At 41.4% G+C, this 20,625-nt stretch overlaps 1 protein-coding gene across 1 annotated transcript; it reads left to right on the forward strand.

The window, feature by feature from the left end:
* Nucleotides 1-5,293: 5,293 nt before the first annotated feature.
* Nucleotides 5,294-19,626, forward strand: lrrn1 (leucine rich repeat neuronal 1). The gene is made up of 2 exons (XM_085455811.1): nt 5,294-5,774; nt 16,500-19,626. The coding sequence occupies exon 2, from the start codon at nt 16,647-16,649 to the stop codon at nt 18,798-18,800; it is 2,154 nt and encodes a 717-aa protein (XP_085311937.1). The 5' UTR covers nt 5,294-5,774; nt 16,500-16,646; the 3' UTR covers nt 18,801-19,626.
* The last annotated feature ends 999 nt before the right edge of the window (nt 19,627-20,625 follow it).

The following is a 20,625-nucleotide window of genomic DNA, read 5'->3' on the forward strand; positions in this document are numbered from 1 at the left end:
TCAGTTCTGGGAGCACGATTTGGCAAAAGGTTTGATGCAGCGGTTGAACGGTGCTGGAAAAAACACACCTTGGATTAAAAACCTCACCTTTTTGCTTTATCAGCTGGGTGCAAAGTGGGCTTACGAATCTGTTTTCTTCATCATAGCAGGCGACTCGCACTTTAACGAGAGTTGGGAGTTTGGTTCGCAGTGGCTCTGGCCAGCCAGCGCCTCGGCCTGCTCCCCGCAGCATCACTTGGCTCGTGCTCAGCTGACTGTCAGTTGTCCTGACAGCCTGACCTCCCGGAGGCTCACACAGCCAAATGCCACATCACACCAGGCTCGGCTCCGGCCCGCAATCATTTTCACACACACACTCCCCCAACCCCTGCTATTGACAATACCTGGAAATGAGAGCTATTTGATTGTTTATCTCTGTTTCTGCAGTGTACAGAGAGTAGAAAGAATAAAATGTTATCATTACACACACTGCCTCCACCGGGAGATCATAAGTATTTGTTCTGTAAATCCAAAGCACTCCTACAGCTGCACATTCCTATGACAAGAGCTAATTTCAGTGATGCTTACTTGTCTCTAATTCTCTGTACACCTGGCAGTCTTCAGAGCAAAAGTTTTTTTTGTTCCGTCCAGCTGCTGAGACATTAAAGTTTGGGTTTGTTGCTTTACCTCGCAGCCTGTTTTGAAGCTGGTCAGCAGACGCAGTGTTTCATTCTGTGATGAGATGACAAGCCCTGATAAACTGCAGTGTTTACTGCACAAGTTAACAGAGCCAATCAATAGCAGCACTCGATACCTTGAATACAGAACAGCTGAAGTAAGAGTATATCATCACCTGGGGTAATAAGAAGAAACGGAGGTCTTTATAGAATACATTATTATGATAAACAAGAAAAAAAGAAAGAAAACAAAGGCTTTTCATTAAACTTTTTTTCTCCATCAAGTGCTATGATCTTAATAGGTTACTACTGGAATCAGACCAGGAGCACAAATGATACAAAAAGAGGGACAAGGACATGAAGGCAGGACATGATGTGGTAAAAAAAAAACACACACAATAAGGAAAAAAGCATGAACAGAAGCATCAACTAGTTCAGGCCATCAACCCAAGGTAAATTGTATCACACAGAGGTGACATGCCTCAGTCACCTCAAGTCATGTGCAAACACACGTTCACAATTTGGAGATCTATTTAAGCAACAAAACCTCTCATCTCTTCCTCTAACATGCCAGCACAGCTGCTGCCCAGGACCCTCAGCCCACCTGCAGGCTCTGGGGAGATATTTACTCACACTTACCCTTCCATAGTTTTATATGCAATATATTTGGTGAGAATGAAGGATAGTTCACCGCTCTATCACATTGCTAATGTGGAAAAGCAGAGAGTTCCCAGGGCATAAAACATGAGGTATCCAAAAACAAAACAAAAAAACAACTGCCAATGCCAAAGTGGAGATTTGATTGTGGATCATAGCGAAATGTATATGTTTTTATACTATTTCTATCATGTACTTTCTATTTTGAATATAATAACCATTCTATTATTTTGAAGTGCACTTTACACAGCGTCCCAGCTGTTTTTTTCACACGTGTCTGGCCACAGACAAAAATAAGCGCAGACAGATGTGGCACAGACAGAATGTGTTTTTTTGCTGCTGCACTTGGAACCCTTCACACCTCTGTCATGATATAAGTGTGGATTCCAGTACAACCTTTTGGGGGCTTAATGGAGTCGAGTGCATTAGGTACAAGTGCAGTATCAAGGCTTCTTAAAAACTTGGGCCAGTGCAGGAGGACTTTTTGGCACTCTGGAGTTGCAATATGAGCACTTGAGGAGCAGATCAAACATGAGGAGGAGTGAGAAAAGATGAAGCAGTGTTTGGTGGACTTCCAGGATGCAGGCCTTGGAGTCTGTGTACTGTAGCCTGGATGCAAATATTCTACGAAACAGCATGTGATAGAGCTGATTAGCATGAATTTAAGAAAGCAGAGTGAAATATTTTCCAATGAGTGAATTATTCTCTGGTCACGGTAAATCCAAACAAACATGTCACTTTAAGCATGCCAGTGCTTTCAGTATATCTGTCTCATCTTTGGCTCTTGGCCCATAAGAGGGAAATCAAATTCTTTACAAGCCGGTCCTGTTTTTGTTTTGATTTTTTAAAGCTAGATGTGTCGTTTTTATCAAGCGGGAGAAATGAGGCATCTATATTTAACTTTGGAGAGCTATTGAGCAGGATGGTGCATGCGGGACTGACTCAAAATAAACTAGAATGACTGTGTTTGTGCCAGAGGAGGAACGTGTCACACTGTGCAACAGTATTTCTCATTAATGCGTTTTTAATAGCTTTTGGAAACAATGCACTTTTGCTTCCAAAAGCCACAATGTGGGAGGAATCCAGGCTGCAGTGGTCACATTTTTCAACACATTGATTTACATATGCAAACCGAAGCTTTACAGAGAGACATAAACAAAGGCTACGCACTCATCGGATTAGCCATGATTTTAAAAAAAGGTGAGGGATTTCATTGTGAGTCTACTGTTGGAGAGCCACTGTCTGTGAGCTCTCTGTGGCACTGAAGTCACTGCTGCTCAATAAAGAAACTTTGATCTGTAGATACTTGGAGGTCCTGGTTTCATTTAGGACCTAACACACGTTTAAACAACTACTTATTTATTTAGTTATATATTTATTTTAAATGGTAGAGTGGTACATTGAGCCTTTCAGAAGTGCAGAGGTTTTCTTTGGCTGCAATGACCTGACTCATGAAGATAACTTAAATCAGATGATCTGACGCCTTAGAGTAGAAAGTATCAAAAACCCACTTTTTCTTGTGCGCGTCCAATATGCAGACATCCTTGTATTTCCCTCCACCTTCATTAAGCGACTTGGAGTGTGTAGGTCCAGCAACACAACCCATCTGTCTCCATCTGTCTATGAGGACCAGAAAAGACATATAGACCTGCAGATAAGCCCTCTTCTTCCTGCCTGCCTATCTACCTCCTAATTTTCTCTTCATGTCACCAAAGGTGGCTTTGATGATAGACGCTCCTGCTCAGCCTGCAGCACAGTATGAGTCCTGGTAGACATCTACAGCTGCTTTGAAAATCAAACTAACAAGGTGCTTGTGCAGCTCCTTATGTGCTTTGCGCTCATGTGATTTCTACCTTGTTGGAAATTAGCATTTGGCTAATGTGTCGTGTAATGTATGAACAGATCTCACGTTTTCTTGCCGTTATCGCCACATAAGTCACATCTAGAATAAGTGTAAAAATTAGTGCCTAGCATGAGTGCTTGCACTTGCCTCCCAGGCACCCGGCTCTCTCGTGTGAAGCCCTGCATTAAGATGTTGGCGTTTCAAAGTGAAGGACACTCATGGAGCAAATTGATTTTAGAGTACAGTGCTCGAAGCCTTCCAACAAAGACTTTTCCAACTAGTGAAAGCGAGCAATCGCTAGGAATGTGCTTTGACCGCACATGTTTAGGGCATATTTAATCGCAGATTGCGACACTGTTGCGGTGGATTTAAGGGAAACTTGAGGTGTTACCACTCTCTGCGCGAAGCCTTGTGGAAAGTAACCATTTTTCATTTAGGGTCTCCTCTTCAACCCCTTTACATCTCTCTCGGTTTTTTTCTTTTCTTTGATGCAGTTGCCATGCACTCTGAGATGTGACAACAGGCCTGAGAGGGAGCGGGAGCAGCACGCTGAGCTGCTGCGCGTAACGCTGGCTCCATAATCTCCTTGTCTTGCTGCAACCGTGAGCAAATGGATTCTGGAAATGCTAATGCTTCATCATACACGGTCGCACAGATGCTAATGGAGCCAATGTGCTTTCCAGCCTGCAAGCCAGTTTAATGATTCTGCATCCAGCTAAATTTATATTTAAAGGTCGCAGCATGAGATTACTCCTGCCCTTTGCACATTCTTCCTGTGTGTTCTCGATGTCATTATTTCACATGGGTGATGTAGGGTCGGTTTGGAATATTGCATCAATTAGGCCCCAGTGACCGGTAATTGTTAAAGAAGAGCATGGTGCCAGTGTGGTGATATTTGGTGATTTTGTTTTCAGTTTTCTCTTATCTTGTACTTTTAGAGCACTGGCTGGAACTGATTTGTCTTATAGAATTCTGTTAATGGAGGTGTGGAAAGCTTGGAAGAAGAGCAAGTGTCAACATTATTAAGAGTCTGAAAGGGAAAACTGGCAAAGTACTGTCAAAGCAAGCAAGAGAAGCAGACCCATCTGCTTCTGAACAAGTTATCTACCTGATAACTATGACCAAAACCTTTAATGCTAAGAATACTACAGGGTCCGGTGGCTGTAATAAGATGCTATTCTCAGCTGTGTAAATGCACCAATGACAGGACAATTACAAAGACAGGTTCATCTCTAAAGCCAGAAAAAGACCATGAGTGACTTTCAGTGCTGGTATGTGCTCCTGACTGAGACTATTGGACCATTCCTTTTTCTTACGATCATGCATTTCATCCACAAAAACTTGTTTTGTTTTGTTTTTTTGTTTTAATGAAGGGATAGGGGGTTATATATAATTGATACACGATTGTAACAATGGAAACATCCATTGCATTTTGGTTACTACCTCCCTATAACCAAGCCTGTATGACGTCCACTTGTGCCAAGAGAGTAGTGCAGATTATAGTGAGGTTAAAGAAAACCAGTTGGCATCATGTGTGCTTCATTGTTTAGTTGTTTAGGTTTTTTTTATGGTATCATGGATTGCCCAATTTGCTTATTCTTCGTGGAACTCTTTCATTGCCATCTTACTATCTCAGAATGAACAAAAATAGTTTTATCAGCACTGTTTGTCTATATCACAGTATGCTTTACAGTATGTTTTGCAAGCCACGACGACATTTTTCATGATGACGAGGCTCCCATCTTAATTTCTTCCATCCACTAAAATTGAAATATTCCTGAGTTTTCATTAATATGTGTATCATAACTTTTTTTAGGAACTTTAGAATCCTTTTTAGAATCGAACATTCAACTCAGGAGTCGATGTTCGGATTTAGAACATAATAATAATAATAATAATAATAATAATAATAATAATAATAATAATAATAATAATAATAATCCAAAGAATTCTCCCGTGTCCAGTAACACATTATATTGTCTTCGAGGTTTGCATCTAAAGGAGGCTAAAAGGGGAAGTTGTAGGTCCACCACTTCACCCCCAAACCCCCAACCCACACACATCCTCCCCCCATGCCCCACGCCCCATGCTCCGCCACCCCGCCGCCCTCTCCTGCCTTTGTTCTCATCACAAGCCCGGAGCAGATGGTGCTCTGCTTTGCTTTGGCCGGCGGTGACAGACAGGCGCTCTCAGCCAATAGCCTGCTCGGTAATCAGCTGAGCGGTCTGGACAGCGCCAGGTGTTTTTATAATTTTTCTTCTCCCATCCGTAGGAGGAGGAGGTGCAGGCTGTGGCGGTGGTGATAGTGGTTGTGGCAGAGCGGAGGAATATCGGAGCGACAACGCAGTCGGTGGCGGGTTGCAGCAGGTTCAAGATCTCTGTGCAGACCACACCATGCCTCTCTCCGAGGCGCCCTGGGACTGATCGGATACTCGGAGCGACAAATCGCTGTAAACAGCCGCCAGCTGAACCCACCGGGATACCGGAATATGTGTTAGGACGCTGTTTGATGAGCCCCGTTCACTTGGCACCGGTGGCGTTTATTGTTGTGTGCTGACGCGTGTGTCTGGATAAAGGACCCCGTGCGCTCGGGAACATCAGACTGGAATGCCAACAAGGTGAGACCCGACAGGAGGAGGGGAAGGAGAGGTTCCCTCTGCTTTATCGCGTTAGTTTCCTCTCATGAACTGTAATTTCTATAAGAAAGAAATGAAAACGAAGATGCCAGAAAGAGATTAGTGATGTTTGATGTGTGTAGTGATTCACAGAGTGTGGATATCCGTCTCCCCCTGCAAGAGACACGCAACGAGTTTGGGTATATTTAGGATGCAGACGCACTCAAGGGCATTTTTTTATGCATGCAGTCTGGTTTCAGCCCATCAGTTCAGGTTTGCAGTCTTCTCTGAACACACGTGAGAGCGTTTAACCTTACAGTGCACGACACGTTTCGACTCTTATTACGCCTCGAATCTTATTCCACCGAAAACAAACTTTGATCTCGTTGCGGCACTGCCAGCGGGGGCTAAGTGCGGCGTGCTCGGCGATGCGCGTGGATGTGATTTGCATATTAATGTTACAGTGTGTCGGCAGATGTCTCGATCCCTCCGGTTTAAGCGAGAAAAAAAAATAGTCGCCAGAGTCTCCTTATGAGGGAGGGGAGGGGGCCCACTGCGAAAGATGCTGTGCTGAGAATGGGGTTGCATTAGCGGGGGGTCCATTGTGGCTCACAAACGCTGCTTGTGTCGCTGCAGCTGTTGCGCTTTTGTGACGGGAGACTGCTGCCGCTTCCTTGCATCACTCAACTAAACTTCAGGCAGACGTGGGGTTCGCTGTAGAGAGTTCAGGTTTGTTTTTGAGTGTTTTAATGCGTGGAGTCTTGCGTAATCGCCTCACTTTTTCTTTATTTTTATTATTATTTATATTTCTGCTGTCTATGGCCTCTTCCCGAACCCAAAGCGCCCAGAGTCGTGTTTCCTCGCAGAGAGCTGTGGGTCAAATTAAAGTGCCGCCTCAGCAATTTAACATTAGAGGCTTCTCTGTGCAGTTTTTTTAGTAGAGTTAATAGTGTTTAAAGGTTGGACATTCGCTTGGCCTTCTTCAGTTGATTCTTTCACTCAGATTTGCAAAGCAAACAGAAGGTCAAATCGTTCATCACAACCGAGTGAGCTGGATGAGGCAGGATCACCTGATTGATTTTCTTTTTCATGCCAAGGGAGCATCTGGTCTCACATGGACAAAGTGCGCACACACCAGCAGGCTCTCTTTTTCACACACACACACACACACACACACACACACACACACACACACACACACAGAGTCTCCTACTGTGCATATGTTGCAGGTGTCTTTCTCTACATCTATCTCTGTGTAGGGTTTTTAGGAGACATCGAAACTCATGGGAGGGAGGTTAAAGCCCCCACCCCCACCACCGACAGTTAGGTCACTATTATTCCTGTAAGAAGGGCTGAGGCGTTGAAGCTTTGTCTTCCACAGACACTTTGGTAAAGACATTAGTATACAGGCTGCGTGCATGGTATGGTGGGAGGGCTTAAGTGATAGGTGGTAGTGTGTTATTAAAGTCCCAGTGTGGAGAACAGACGAGTGATAACAGAAGTTGGTTGGAGTGAATGGAAACTGAGTGCTAATCATAGTGAAAATCTGCGACAGCTGTTTTTGGTCTTCAGTGTCTCTCTTTCTTTTTTTAAACTTATTTTATCCTGTTGTTGTTCCTTTTCTTCCAGCACTCCTCTCCGACCCGTCAGGGGCTTGACAGGAAAGAGTCTATTTGCTTACATAACACACTTAACTGTCATTCAACTAACATCATCTTTTGAAATAATTTAACTCCAAGTGCTGCAGGTTAGGTGTCACAGGTGCAGTTTAAGCTTTTAACTAGGCAGATTTACCAGCTTGGTGAAAGTAGGATCGTCATAGCAGGAAGCTCTGGGATTGCTTTCCAAATTCTAAAATAGCTTTGCTGGAGAGCTTCTGTAAAATTAACAAAAGCATAAAAGGTTGTATTTACTAGAATATCTGCCTTGCACCCAGTGCAGTTAAGGGAATTGGTGTAAAAAAATGATGGCAGAAAATGACTCTTCTGTTGACCTTCAGTCTCAGTTTCATGTGAATCAGCGCTTAAACCACAGCATCCTGCTTTTCCCAGAATGTAGCTTGATATCAGGGATTTTTTTGTGTATGTAAGTGTTCAAAAGCATGTTTCAGAGTTACAAAATATATTGTTTGCCACATTTCCCCAGCTAAGTAAAGCTTTTTGTGTCCATAAACTGAAATCCATGTGTAAAATTTATGGTGCGCACCTTTAATCAGCTTTGTAACTGTGTAAGCCTTGAGACCAGTTTTCCCGTGATTCACTCGCGTACGTCAGTTTGAAGAGGAAAAAGAACTCCACGGGACTCCGATGTGAAAAGATGTAACAAAAAATTTATTCCACAGTTTTTGCATCTTACAGGAGTGGTCAGGTTTAACTTGTCCTCAACAAAATAACCTACTACGGTAGGAAAACCGTGTGGCTCTGTTCTACCCTGCTGCCCCGTATAGCTTATGCCGTGTTAACTCCTTTTCTCTCTCTCTCCCCCCTCCCGCACCGCATGCACTAATTTGCATACATCCGTGATGCCCGGATTTTACTATAAACACGAGTCTTTAAGGCACATGTATTCATGGTACTACGTAACCTAGTTCCACCATAAACATGCATCTATTTCCTAAAATTATTAATTACACAAACAAGCTTAACAACAGCGAAATATAAATACTAAAACATATGAACTATCTTAACTTGGCTCCCACAGTAACTATAAAACATATTTTATATTTGCACGCTTTGATCATTTATGCTCTTATCACTTCCTCTTTGACCAGATAAATGGCATGTATTCCCACATGTAAGAGTTTAATAAAACATTTGTGCATCTGGTGTGATCACAGTTGAAGAAGTCTTTAGGATCATAGAGGAAGACCTGAAAAAAAAAAGCTTTGACAAAACAAAGTATGAAAAAGGTAAAAAAAAAAAAAAAAAAAGAGAGAAAAAGTTCTTCTCCCCCCAAAAAACCCTGGAATTTTTCAGGACAGTCAGGCTTTGATGTTATCCACTGATTTCCTTTATAAAACGTAGAACACAGCAGTAAGCAGCCCGCAACAGACGTGTGTAGTTTTGGCAAAGTTGACAGGAGTTGCCAGGCTAGAGCGTGCAGAAGGCAGCAATCCAACATCACACAGTCTTCGTACCAGGGACTTGGCTGATTAAAAGCTGATCCAACAGCACTGGACACTGTGTTCTCTCATACACCTGTCGGGTGATATTTAGAACATTTGTAGGAAGGTGTGTCACTGTGACTTTTGTGGAAATTAAATGAAAAGCACAGTCCTTTTTGACTTTTTTCAGTCAGCACTTTGAGATCTTTAACAAACACATTGCTGCTGCAGCAGTAGCTTATAGGAACATCATCCAGTTATAACAGGTCATCAGTCATTGGTGAATTGCTTTTAGTCTTCCCATAAATAGATACATATGTAGAGGTGAGAAAAAAGTAGACAAAAGTGACATCAGTAACTGAACAAAAATCATCATTAAAAATAATTATCAGCACTAATGTCCTTGCAGCTTTACTGTCACTCTTTACTGCTTCAAAGTTGATATCTGTCATTCTCTTTGCTATTAAAAAGCCCATAAACAGGCTCAAGTTTAATTCGGTCCATGGAGACGTTTTATTTTAAAAAATTTCTTCCCTATTATTTTTCTCATCGGCTGTTTTAAAAGTCAGGGGAAAAGCTGGTTTAAAAAGTGGCAATTATCGTTTTCCATCCTCAGAGGTGACATTGCTGATAATCCCATTTTCAGAAGACACTCCAAAACCCAAATATATTCAGTTAGCTAAGATTTAAATCATCACTTTGGAGACAGTTTCTGGTTAATTTTCTATTGATTGACTATTCATTTGACTGTTTAGTCGTTTCAGCTTTTGTCTGGGTAATTTATCCTGTACTGGGGGGGTTTTTTGGGATCAGTAGCAAGTTCAAACCGCCTGTTTTGTGCCATTTCAACGTCTGCATGTCCCGCTTACTATAAGATCTCACTCACTGTTGTTCCTCCGAGACTCTGTTGTGTAATTCAGACTTGCAGTATGCATCAAATGCACTAAATGCAGATTTCTACACACTGGAAATCGTGGGCTCTCTGGCTGAAGGTGAAACAATTTTAAGAAGTGTAGAAATGAAGCTGTTGTAAAATAAATAATGCGTACATTCCTGGTGATGAAGTAGCCCTGTCATTTCCAGCCAGGGAAACCCTAAAGTGAGTCATCTGCTATGAAATCACTTGAGCCTTCACACTTGCTCATATGTTAATATATGGCAGAAATCCAGCATGGTGACTAATTTGTCACAGTGCTCTCCAAAAATACATGAACGTGTACGTAACACCGGCTATTTGAGACCCTGCAAGGAAGGCAAGTGAAAAGTGCGGATGACCTCATCATCCTAATAATAATAATAATAATAATAAAAAGTTTACATTGCAAGAGCCGCCGAGGAAGATTTAACCATTATTATTATTACATTATACAATATTATTATAATATATAATTATCATTATTTTGTTAACTGACATTTTAGGTAGATTATATTTTTCACTTCGACCTCTTGTTGTGTTATTTGTAGAACATATCGCTTCCCGTCACTCAGGTTCTCTCATCTAATTCAGGAGTGTTTTTGTCACCTCACTTTGGTTCCCTTTGTGTCATGATGTGTTTATAGCCACCCTGGGGTTGTTTATCTCACCTGCTCCGCCTGTAATTTGTTTTCCCTCATTTCTGTTTTATCTGTTTTTTTGTTTTGTTTTGTCTTTTTAATCCGTGCACACTAATAAAGTAAAACTTAAAAGGTGAACCTGGACCAGAAGGGAGAGTTCTATTTCAGGCTCCCGAGAGAGCCCTAATGCAAAACTCTTGTTATCCATTTATTAAATCTCCTTTTCATATTTCGCATGTTACGCTCAGTTGATGTTACATTTAAGGGGAAAAATGCAATCAGACAGACATCATAATTTAGTAGCTTGAACGTTTTCAGAGAGAGACCTTTTGTACTTTATGACAGCGGTCCCCAACCCCCGGGCCTCGGACCGGTACTGGTCCATGAGTCATTTGGTACCGGGCCGCGAGAGTTGAGGCTCAGGTGTGAAATGTATGGTTTTCAGGGTTTTTATCGGTTTTCAGCTTTATTTTGTTATCGTTTTTATCGTTAACTCGGTTTTCCTGGGTCTTTTCTCGTGTGTTATGAATAAATCTTCTTTTTTTCGGTACCGGTACTAGTTTTATTTTGTTGCATTTATCCGCGACACCTTAAAGGCCGGTCCGTGAAAATAATGTCGGGCATAAACCGGTCCATGGCGCAAAAAAGGTTGTGGACCGCTGCTTTATGACATATTCCACTGCACACACAGGAACCACGATTAAGTGCTCATCACAGACACGTTCTACAGATATTGATGCAGGGAAACTGGATGCATTATCAAACACAGTCTTAGCATATTAGCCAGGTCATGACCTGTGGCTCACCAGTTCCTGCAGACAAATGTGATATTTTTAGGGATGTGTGAGGTCAGATGTAAATGCCATGTGTCCCGGTTCCCATTAGAGTGTGAAATTTTAAGTATTGCATCAAAAGTTTCTAAACTGACCGGGGTCGGCTTTTACAGCATGACAGACTCTGTTGTACTGACAGACTCTGTACCTGCCGCTATCCATGCTAAGTGGATGAGCTTCGAAGTTAGCCAAATAAATGGGACCCATCATAATAACAATGGGGAAATTATTCGTTAAAATGTTTTTGATTTAGAGCATATGAAACAAATTAATAAATTGCCTGTTGGTTTCAGCTTTTCTTTTGTATGTTTTTTAATCTTTGAGAGCTTTTATTGAAGCACACATGTGCAGCTGGTGAAAACGAGCTGTAATTGTTTTTTTTTTTTCCTTTCTTTTTTCAGATTTATTTTTGTCTTTTGCCTTTATTAAAAAGTGACAAGACAGGAAAGAAGACAGGAAGGTGAGGAAACAGAGTTACAAAAAAACATGATTTGGCACCTGCGTGTACTTATTAATTTAATTATGCATGTAACAATTTGAACAAATGTTATAAAAGCCTCCTTTTCACATTCTATGTAATCTACATGTGAGCTATGCGCCCTGTTGTGATGCTTGAGTATCCACTGAGGTATCAGTGGATTGAGGGCTAACTAAACGGCGGGGTCAGCTCACTTTTTTTGAAAGGAGGAAGCTGAGTAACCGTGAGATACTGTGATGCAAAAGATGGATGTGCTTTGCATTAGACACAGCTTAAATAACCAACAAATGCCTAAATTTCATCTTAATAATGTCTTGTCTTTGTGATGTGCCTCACCAGAGCATTGCACAGCAGAAATCAAGTCTTCCATAGATAATGTGCAGCTGTTTTCACAGGTGTCCGTTTGTGCCCACCCGGGGTAATTAAGTTAATTTCTTTTGGCACTATGAAAAAGTTCTGCCCTACCACGAGATGAGCTTAATGCATTTTGTCAAATCCCAGGAAATGAATCATTAAAGGACACTGCCAAGATCTGAAATTTAGAAAGCAAGCCACAATCCCCCATTAGCGTTAATAGGTGCATCTGGCTTCACTCTAAGGGCTGCTGTGATTACCATAAGATCACTTTGCTAACTGCGTAGATATTGTATTAATAGACTTAACCCACTAATGATGAAGGTGGCAGAGAAAATCATTCAGTTTCCTGTGGAAGGAATTGTGAAACTGATCTTTTTTTTCTTTTTTGCAGTCATTGCATTGAAACCTATCTGAAGTGTGCCTGTGTGGGTAAAATGTGTAATTATACAGTAAAAGTAGTCATGAGAGCTGAAATGAAAAAGAGTCAAGCAGACTAATGAAAAATAAATGTGTGTCTGTCGAAGAGTTGAGAAGTTTTGCAGTTCAGGTTACCGATGCATTTCTGTGAGCTGTGATGTTAAAACACCTACCCATCGGTGTGATGAGAAGGTGACACAAAACACTTCATAACAAACTGCTATTAATGTCTGAGGTGACAGAGCTGAAATCTCAAGCTGTGGCGTTTGGTTCAAGTGTCCCATTCACAGGTTCAGAGGTACCTGTGGTTAAAACCTGGTTTTTCCTCTTTCCTGCCTTTGCTGTTGTGTTGTTGATTTTTCCTCCACCTCCTGGGTTCTTTAAGCTTCCCTGTGTATTTGTGCTCACAATTGACTTGTGCAACCTTTATCAGTTTTGGCCCCAGACATCTTTCACCCTGTGTTTGGAAAAAAAATCAGGATTCTGATATTTATGTAATTTTCACCTTTTACATGGTTGTAGATATATCAAAACAGCATTTAAAGTATTAGTTGTGTTTTATGTACAGTACCAAAAGGGATAAGAAACTTCTTAATCTTACATTGTATAAAGAGGACAAAGCTGACAAAGTTGTCAGCATTCAGCAGGCGGGGAGAATTTAAGATTATCCCCATTTGTGTTAAATACAGGAGGGCAGACAATAATATATTCCTACATCTGCCTTATAATGTTGATGTGTGGCATATTTTAAACATGTTTTGCAGTCGTATGTCGTGGATATGGATTTAAACACTGCTTTGAAACACGTCATTTCATTAGGATGACACTGATCTAACAGTGTCAGAATGGACCTTTATCATTAATTGTGCTCTTTTATGCAAAACAATTTCAATATTTACAGAACAAGTTTAAAAAGGTTACATATACTGTCATCATCTTTATCCATGTTTCTGAAGATATTCCCATGAACTCAGCTAAATCATTTTAAATACTGTATAACAACAGAACATTTAGTCATTGACCAAGTGACAAACAAGCACTTAAACAATTCTTTCTGTAACGAGATTATCCGTGCATTAACGCTGCTCTCGCGCTCTCTAGTCTTAGATTCCACTGATGTGCTGCTATTAATTAAAGTGCCAAGTGACCTGTTTCTCTCCTCTGGGTCTGATTCCAGTACACTACACCCAGCTAATCTGCACTTCATCATCTCCATCTGCCAAACCCCGACTGCGTACGCAGCAATCGTCACAAAATACCAGCCTTTAGCTTAAAAACAAGATCTGTCTCACCAATGCTCCGCCCTGTCCAAGGGGAATCCCTGGTATAGGCGGAACAGAGTCGCGTTGCTGTCTCCTTGGTGCTGTTGCCAGGCAGTTTGCATTCAGATGTATTACTCAGCTTTCTTGCTCGAAAGCCTCTTAAGCGGTATCTTCTTAAGCTGGTGTTGACCACAAAGAAGGTGGAACCATTGTGAAGGCTGCTGTGTGGCTCTACACTGGGTGGGTGGAGTCCTAAATAGACCTAATTAACTTAGGGGGTAGCTTAAGTGTCTCTGTGGTTTACTGAAAAACCACTGAGGACAACCTAATATTACTAATTAGCATTAGTAAAGATACAGCAGTGACAATAGTTATTAAGTGGGAGAAATGCATTTGTGCTGTAAAGATGTAAACAAATCGAAAATAGAAGAAAGGATGTTGAATGTAAAGCTGCGCAGCATCGCTTTAAGCCAAGTGCTAAAGTTGATGTGCTTACATTAATAACAGAGACAATGATAATGTAGTATTATCATAGCTATCATATTGGTAAGCCTTCCCATATCTTAGTTTAGCTTTTAAGTATGTTAGCATTTGCTAACAGGCAGTAAGCACAGCTGAAGCTGATGGGAATTTCTTTACCTTTGTGTCTGATTTTGAGAGAAAATACTCGACAAATAAATGAATAAAAAACAGCGTTGGATTTTAAAAAGTTGTGGCTGCACAAAAAATCTTACATTTCATCTCCAGAGGCAAAAGGGCAAGTTAGATATATTTTATTGGCAGTGCATCCAATGATTATTGAGACAATTCACTCAAAACAGCAACCGTGGGTGCACTAAAAGAACTGCCTGGAGCATCACCAACATAATCTGAATTCATCCAGTGGAAAAGTCAAGGAGTCAGAGTAAAGTTTCTGTAGGGTAGCTGCAATATTGACGTCCACACCAAAGTCAGCATTATCAGTCCTAGATAAAAATGTAATGACTGTATTTCACTTGCTGTCATACACAATGAGGGGTCTAAAACGTGGCAGTGCTTTCAAGTAAAAGCTGCCAGATTTAATGCTCTATCTTCCAACTCCGTGAAGTAGGTGTTACTGCCATATGGGCTAGCAGATGCCCATCACACCACTTAAAGCTCCTACTCCTTAAACAAAGCGACTGCATGGCCAGATCAAGGTTTCTCTTCTTCTCACAACTAACAACCCACTCCTTGAATTTGTAGTCTTAAGCCTTGTTAGAGCTGAACAAATAAACTTTTGACATTCTTCTTTCTATATTCAGCTATTTGTGAAAAAAAAAAATCCTAGGCCCGCTGAAATCATTTTTTTTCATGTTTGCCCCAAATTCTGAATGCTGAAGACACTGCATTAAAAATTAAGCAGTGCATCTTTTTTTTGTTTTCTTTGAGGCTTGGCATGTACCAATATCTCACAGGGTGTAATGATGTTCGGAGAAGCTAATGATCGAGTCCTTATGGGCCTGTTGGAGAGATGAAAGCCCTCGATGGAATATGAGCTGTTTCCAAGTAGTTCAGAGCAGTGTTTTGTGCATGCATTGTAATGAGCTGAAATTGCATTTTCTCAAAACTGTTGATGCTGCAAATAATGACAAGTCTCACAAGGATAGTGGAGAGGCAGTTGTTCTTACTTAATCTTCTGTCTTGTGTAATTGCTGCATTTATGAGAGACATTAACGATCTTTGATATTTCATTAATTCCTACAGATAACAAGATTAAGCAGAGGATACATCCATGTCGGGGTAACTGTGAGGTGTACTGTGACACAGTAGCGCTTTGACCTAAATGCTAATATCAGCATACTAACACGCCCACGGCAGCAACAATACTGATCTTTAGCGGGTATAATCTTTACCATGTACCATGTTATAATATAGGCTCACTTAAGTTTTAACATAAATTTCTGTATCATGTTTCATCCAATAGTGAGTGAGATATGCAAAAAGAACAGTCAGAGAGGCACAAAAGTCATTAAGGATATACTAGGCTGGTCTCAGTTGCACCTGTACCTTGCCCAAGCACAATTGCTATCCCCTCCTCCCATCCCCCCACTGGTAAGTGCTCACACTGCACCTAATGATTCTGGCCTGAGCACACTTCACGTTGTCTCAGCATTTCAACCCATTCTCTCCCACGCACATTCACGCTTTTGAGAAGTGCTCTTGCAGAGCTTAAGGAAGTTTCTGATTTTCTTTTAACATTTTGTGGCTTAATTGAGTCCATATTTGGAAGCAGTGACACACTGTCCTCTCACATGCCTTATAGATTTGTTAATTACTTCATTTTTACAAGGGCAGCTGTCATTGAGGAAGGATTTGGGTTCTGTGTTTGGTTGCTCAGTAATCACACTACGTGTATACTATGCTCAAGTCCAACTGAACATCATCTGGGCCAACATCTTCAAGAACTCTGGAGTGCAGTACAAAGATCAGAGGTGCTCGGACACAGTACCCATAGTGGGGATACACCCTAAGATCCATTTTCGGGGCAACAAAGATATTTGTAAAGCTTGAATTAGCACCAGTGTCTGGATATGGAAATAGTTGCTATTCCAGTCTGGACAACAAACCGGTACTGGTGTTGTCTTTTCAAATCTTAGGGCCAAGATAACAAGCTAGCTAAAAAGTATCAACCCTTTATATTCTAAAAATGAGATGGAGATTATTTTCAGTATAATGACATACATGTCTTCTTCTTCTTTTCAGGTTATCCTGAAACTCAAAGATCCTGCTGTGAATTTCCTGAGCATTTGATTTCATGGACTTAAGGACATAATCTGTGGAAAGTCTGGTTGATGACTGTAACACACCGTTTTCCCAAGTCATTGGACCCACCTGCTGTCCCTCTCCATCATGGCTAGATGGAGGTTAGACTGCCTTTTTCTGGGCCAGGTGTTTATTGGCCTGATCCTGGTATCAGCAGGGTTATCTTTTGTCCAGAGCAATGAGTGCCCCCAGCTGTGCGTGTGTGAGATCCGACCCTGGTTTACCCCCCAGTCCACGTACAGAGAAGCCATCACTGTAGACTGCAATGATCTTCGTCTGACACGCATTCCAGGAAATCTTTCCAGTGACACTCAGGTTCTCCTCTTACAGAGCAACTATATTGCCAGGACCAGTGAGGAGCTAGAGCAGCTGTTTAACCTAACTGAGTTGGACCTATCCCAGAACAATTTCAGTAGCATTCGAGATGTTGGTCTTACCAATATGTCCCAGCTCACCACACTTCACCTGGAGGAGAACCAGATCACTGAAATGCCCGATTACTGTCTGCAGGATCTCAGCAACCTGCAGGAACTCTACATCAACCATAATCAGATCAACACGATCTCTGCCAATGCCTTCTCTGGGCTCCATAATCTGCTCAGGCTTCACCTCAACTCCAACAAACTCAAGACCATCAACAGCCAGTGGTTTGAATCTACACCCAATCTAGAGATCCTAATGATTGGGGAGAATCCTGTTGTTGGAATAATGGACTTTAATTTCAAACCACTGGGCAATCTGAGAAGCCTTGTATTGGCTGGAATGGATTTGACAGACATTCCTGGAAATGCTTTAGTAGGACTTGACAATCTTGAGAGTCTCTCGTTCTATGATAACAAGCTTGTCCGAGTTCCTCAGAGAGCACTTCAGAAACTACCTAACCTTAAGTTCTTGGATTTGAACAAAAACCCAGTGCACAAGATCCAAGAAGGAGATTTCAAGAACATCCTGAGACTGAAGGAGCTTGGTATAAACAACATGGGAGAGCTAGTTTCAATTGACCGTTATGCTTTGGATAATCTTCCTGAACTCACTAAGTTGGAGGCTACAAACAACCCTAAATTCTCTTACATCCACCGCCAGGCCTTTCGTGATGTTCCAGCTTTGGAGAGCCTTATGCTGAACAATAACGCTCTGAATGCCCTCTATCAGTCCACAGTGGACTCACTGCCCAACTTACGAGAGATCAGCATCCATAGCAACCCTCTGCGCTGTGACTGTGTCATCCAGTGGATGAGCTCCAACAAAACAACAGTCCGCTTTATGGAACCTCTTTCCATGTTTTGTGCCATGCCAACAGAGTTCAGGGGTATGCATGTGCGTGAAGTTTTGCAGAATAACTTAGCAAACCAGTGCTTGCCCATGATTTCTCACGATACCTTCCCCAGCCACCAAAATTTGGACATTGGAGTGACTGTGGACTTGGACTGCAGAGCCATGTCCCAGCCAGAGCCTGAAATCTACTGGGTGACGCCCATGGGAAACAAGATATCCATCGACAACATATCTGACAAGTACAGCCTCAGTAGTGAAGGTACACTGAGAATTTCTCATATCCAAGTAGAAGACTCTGGCAGATATACCTGTGTGGCCGAAAACTCAGAGGGAGCTGACACTAGAGTGACTGCCATAAGGGTGAACGGCACCCTGTTAGACAGCACGCAGCTTATGAAGATCAACGTCAAACAGACCGAATCTCACTCAATTCTCGTTGCCTGGAAAATAAACTCCAATGTAATGACCTCTAACCTCAAGTGGTCATCTGCAACCATGAAAATAGACAACCCACATATTACTTACACTGCCAGAGTACCCGTGGATGTTCATGAATACAACCTGACACATTTACAGCCAGCAACGGAGTATGAGGTGTGCCTCACTGTCTCAAACATCCACCAGCAAACGCAAAAGTCATGCGTTAATGTGACGACAAAGCAGGCTACCTTCGCCGTTGAAATGTCAGACCAAGGGACCAACACTGCTCTTGCAGCAGTCATGGGATCAGTGTTTGCAGTCATCAGCCTGGCCTCCCTGGGTGTCTACATTGCCAAGAGGTGGAAGAGGAAAAATTATCACCATTCCCTGAAAAAGTATATGCAGAAAACCTCATCAATACCACTAAATGAGCTGTACCCCCCCCTTATCAATCTTTGGGAGGCAGACAGTGAGAAGGACAAAGAGGGTTCTTCTGAGACCAAACCCAGCCAGGTGGACACCACACGCAGTTATTACATGTGGTGAGAGCAGCTTTGCAAGTGGGACACTGTTTTAGGAGCACAAATATACATATTTGCTTCTTTGTGTAAAAGTGAACTGAGCATTTTTTTTTCCTTTTCCTTTTCTTGTTTCTTGATTTATTTATTTTTTGTTCTCTCAGACTGAAGCGGGCGATGAACCGCCATTTTCAAATCTCTAGTTTAGCATACTGCCTTTTTACCCAGTTTGACACACAACACGGCAGCTTTGTTTAGCTTCCTGGACTTAGTAGTCACTGTGCTTTACTTTTAGTACTCGTTTCGATGAACACAGCATGAGCATCGTCACGGATTCGGTACGCGTGAGCAAAGGAAAAAAAACTGAAATCCAAGATGTTTTTGATTCGTTTCTCTGGCAAAACTGTTAGAGACTGTAATCTTTCTTTCTCTTGTAAAACAGTTTCACCGTTGACTGTTGTGCACTGAAATATATATATATATATATATACTAATTTGTCTATCAACTCAAATATAAGCTGACAAAGTATGTTTAGACTTGATATACTGTCTATTGAATAATGTTAGAAATTCTTCCGTAACGTTGTATCAGCTATGATTTAAGTTTCTTTTTGTCCGTTAAAATAACCATATGTTTAATTTAGAGTTTAAGTTTGCAGAGCCACTGCTGTAAGCCAGCAATAGAAATATGAATGTTATAAACTAGGTAACTAGATGTAAGGCTTTTTAACTTTCTTAAATACTTTGTTTCTTATTTTGCTATAATATGTCTACAATCACTGGTTTTGTTGTGGTTTACACACACCAACATGTTGTTCGTTGAGGAACAAGTTAAATAAAATCTTTTTTCCTCACATTTTCTAAACCATGATTTCAACACCAAGCCTTTTTTTTTTATTGCAATACCATTCATTTACCATTGTGTGGTGCATGCAGCCATCGATTAATTGATGAATGACAGACCGAAGCAAAGGTTTAACAGCCGAAATTATTCTTAAAGGGGAAAACTCATCATCTATTAATATCCTATGTTGGGTTTTATTAATATCAGTATGATGAGAATAGCTGTAGGTGTTAGGCTGTAACCCAAGTCTGTCAACACTTAGACTTGGGCTGTGTTGATGGGAAGAAAATTGAAGATGCAGTTATCATAGAACAATTTAAATTCTTCTCTCAGAAGACTATAATTACTGCACAATATGCCTTAGAGTAGGTACAGTAACTTGAAAAACCAAGAATTTAGTCAATCAAACCCAAGACAGTGGATGTTTTTGTTGCCATAGCATTCCCAAGTCCATAATAGAAAGAAAACACCCCAGGAAGTATAACATAATCGAGACAAACCAAAGGAAATGGGGACTGTGGATAATCAACAATTACAGTAAAGGCTGCAGCACTGTTTTCCACCAGGCAACCGTTCTAATAATTACCCAACTGTCTCATATTCTCATTTTGCATGTTGTGCTTCATAAATTATACATCATTTCTCAGGCTGAAAATTATTAATCAGTGTGCCATGTTGGATTTTCATTCGCTGGAATATTATTAGCATCATCTGTGCTTCTCCGTCAGTAAAATTATGCAGTGCCCTTTCTGCAAAAAACAAAACAAAACAGAGAAATTCATGTTGAGTAATGTGCAGCCCAGCACTGTCCTAGCGAGGTCCAGAACTACATTGCAATGCAAATCCAAAATGGGATGGCTCTGTGTCTAGAAAAAGTGTCTTTCCGGTGGGAGTCCTGAAGCTCTGTTTGTTTCTGATGTTGACTGACAGCTCTGGGCCTTGTGGTGCAATCAGACGATCTCCGTTTAGTCTCCCCTGACAACATGTTCATTCTCCTGCGTGCTCTCTC

The sequence above is a fragment of the Copadichromis virginalis genome, linkage group LG5 (assembly GCF_057382275.1).
Source record: "Copadichromis virginalis isolate Kocher_CV1m ecotype Utaka linkage group LG5, C_Virginalis_male_GT1.1, whole genome shotgun sequence".
NCBI classification, from domain to species: domain Eukaryota; kingdom Metazoa; phylum Chordata; class Actinopteri; order Cichliformes; family Cichlidae; genus Copadichromis; species Copadichromis virginalis.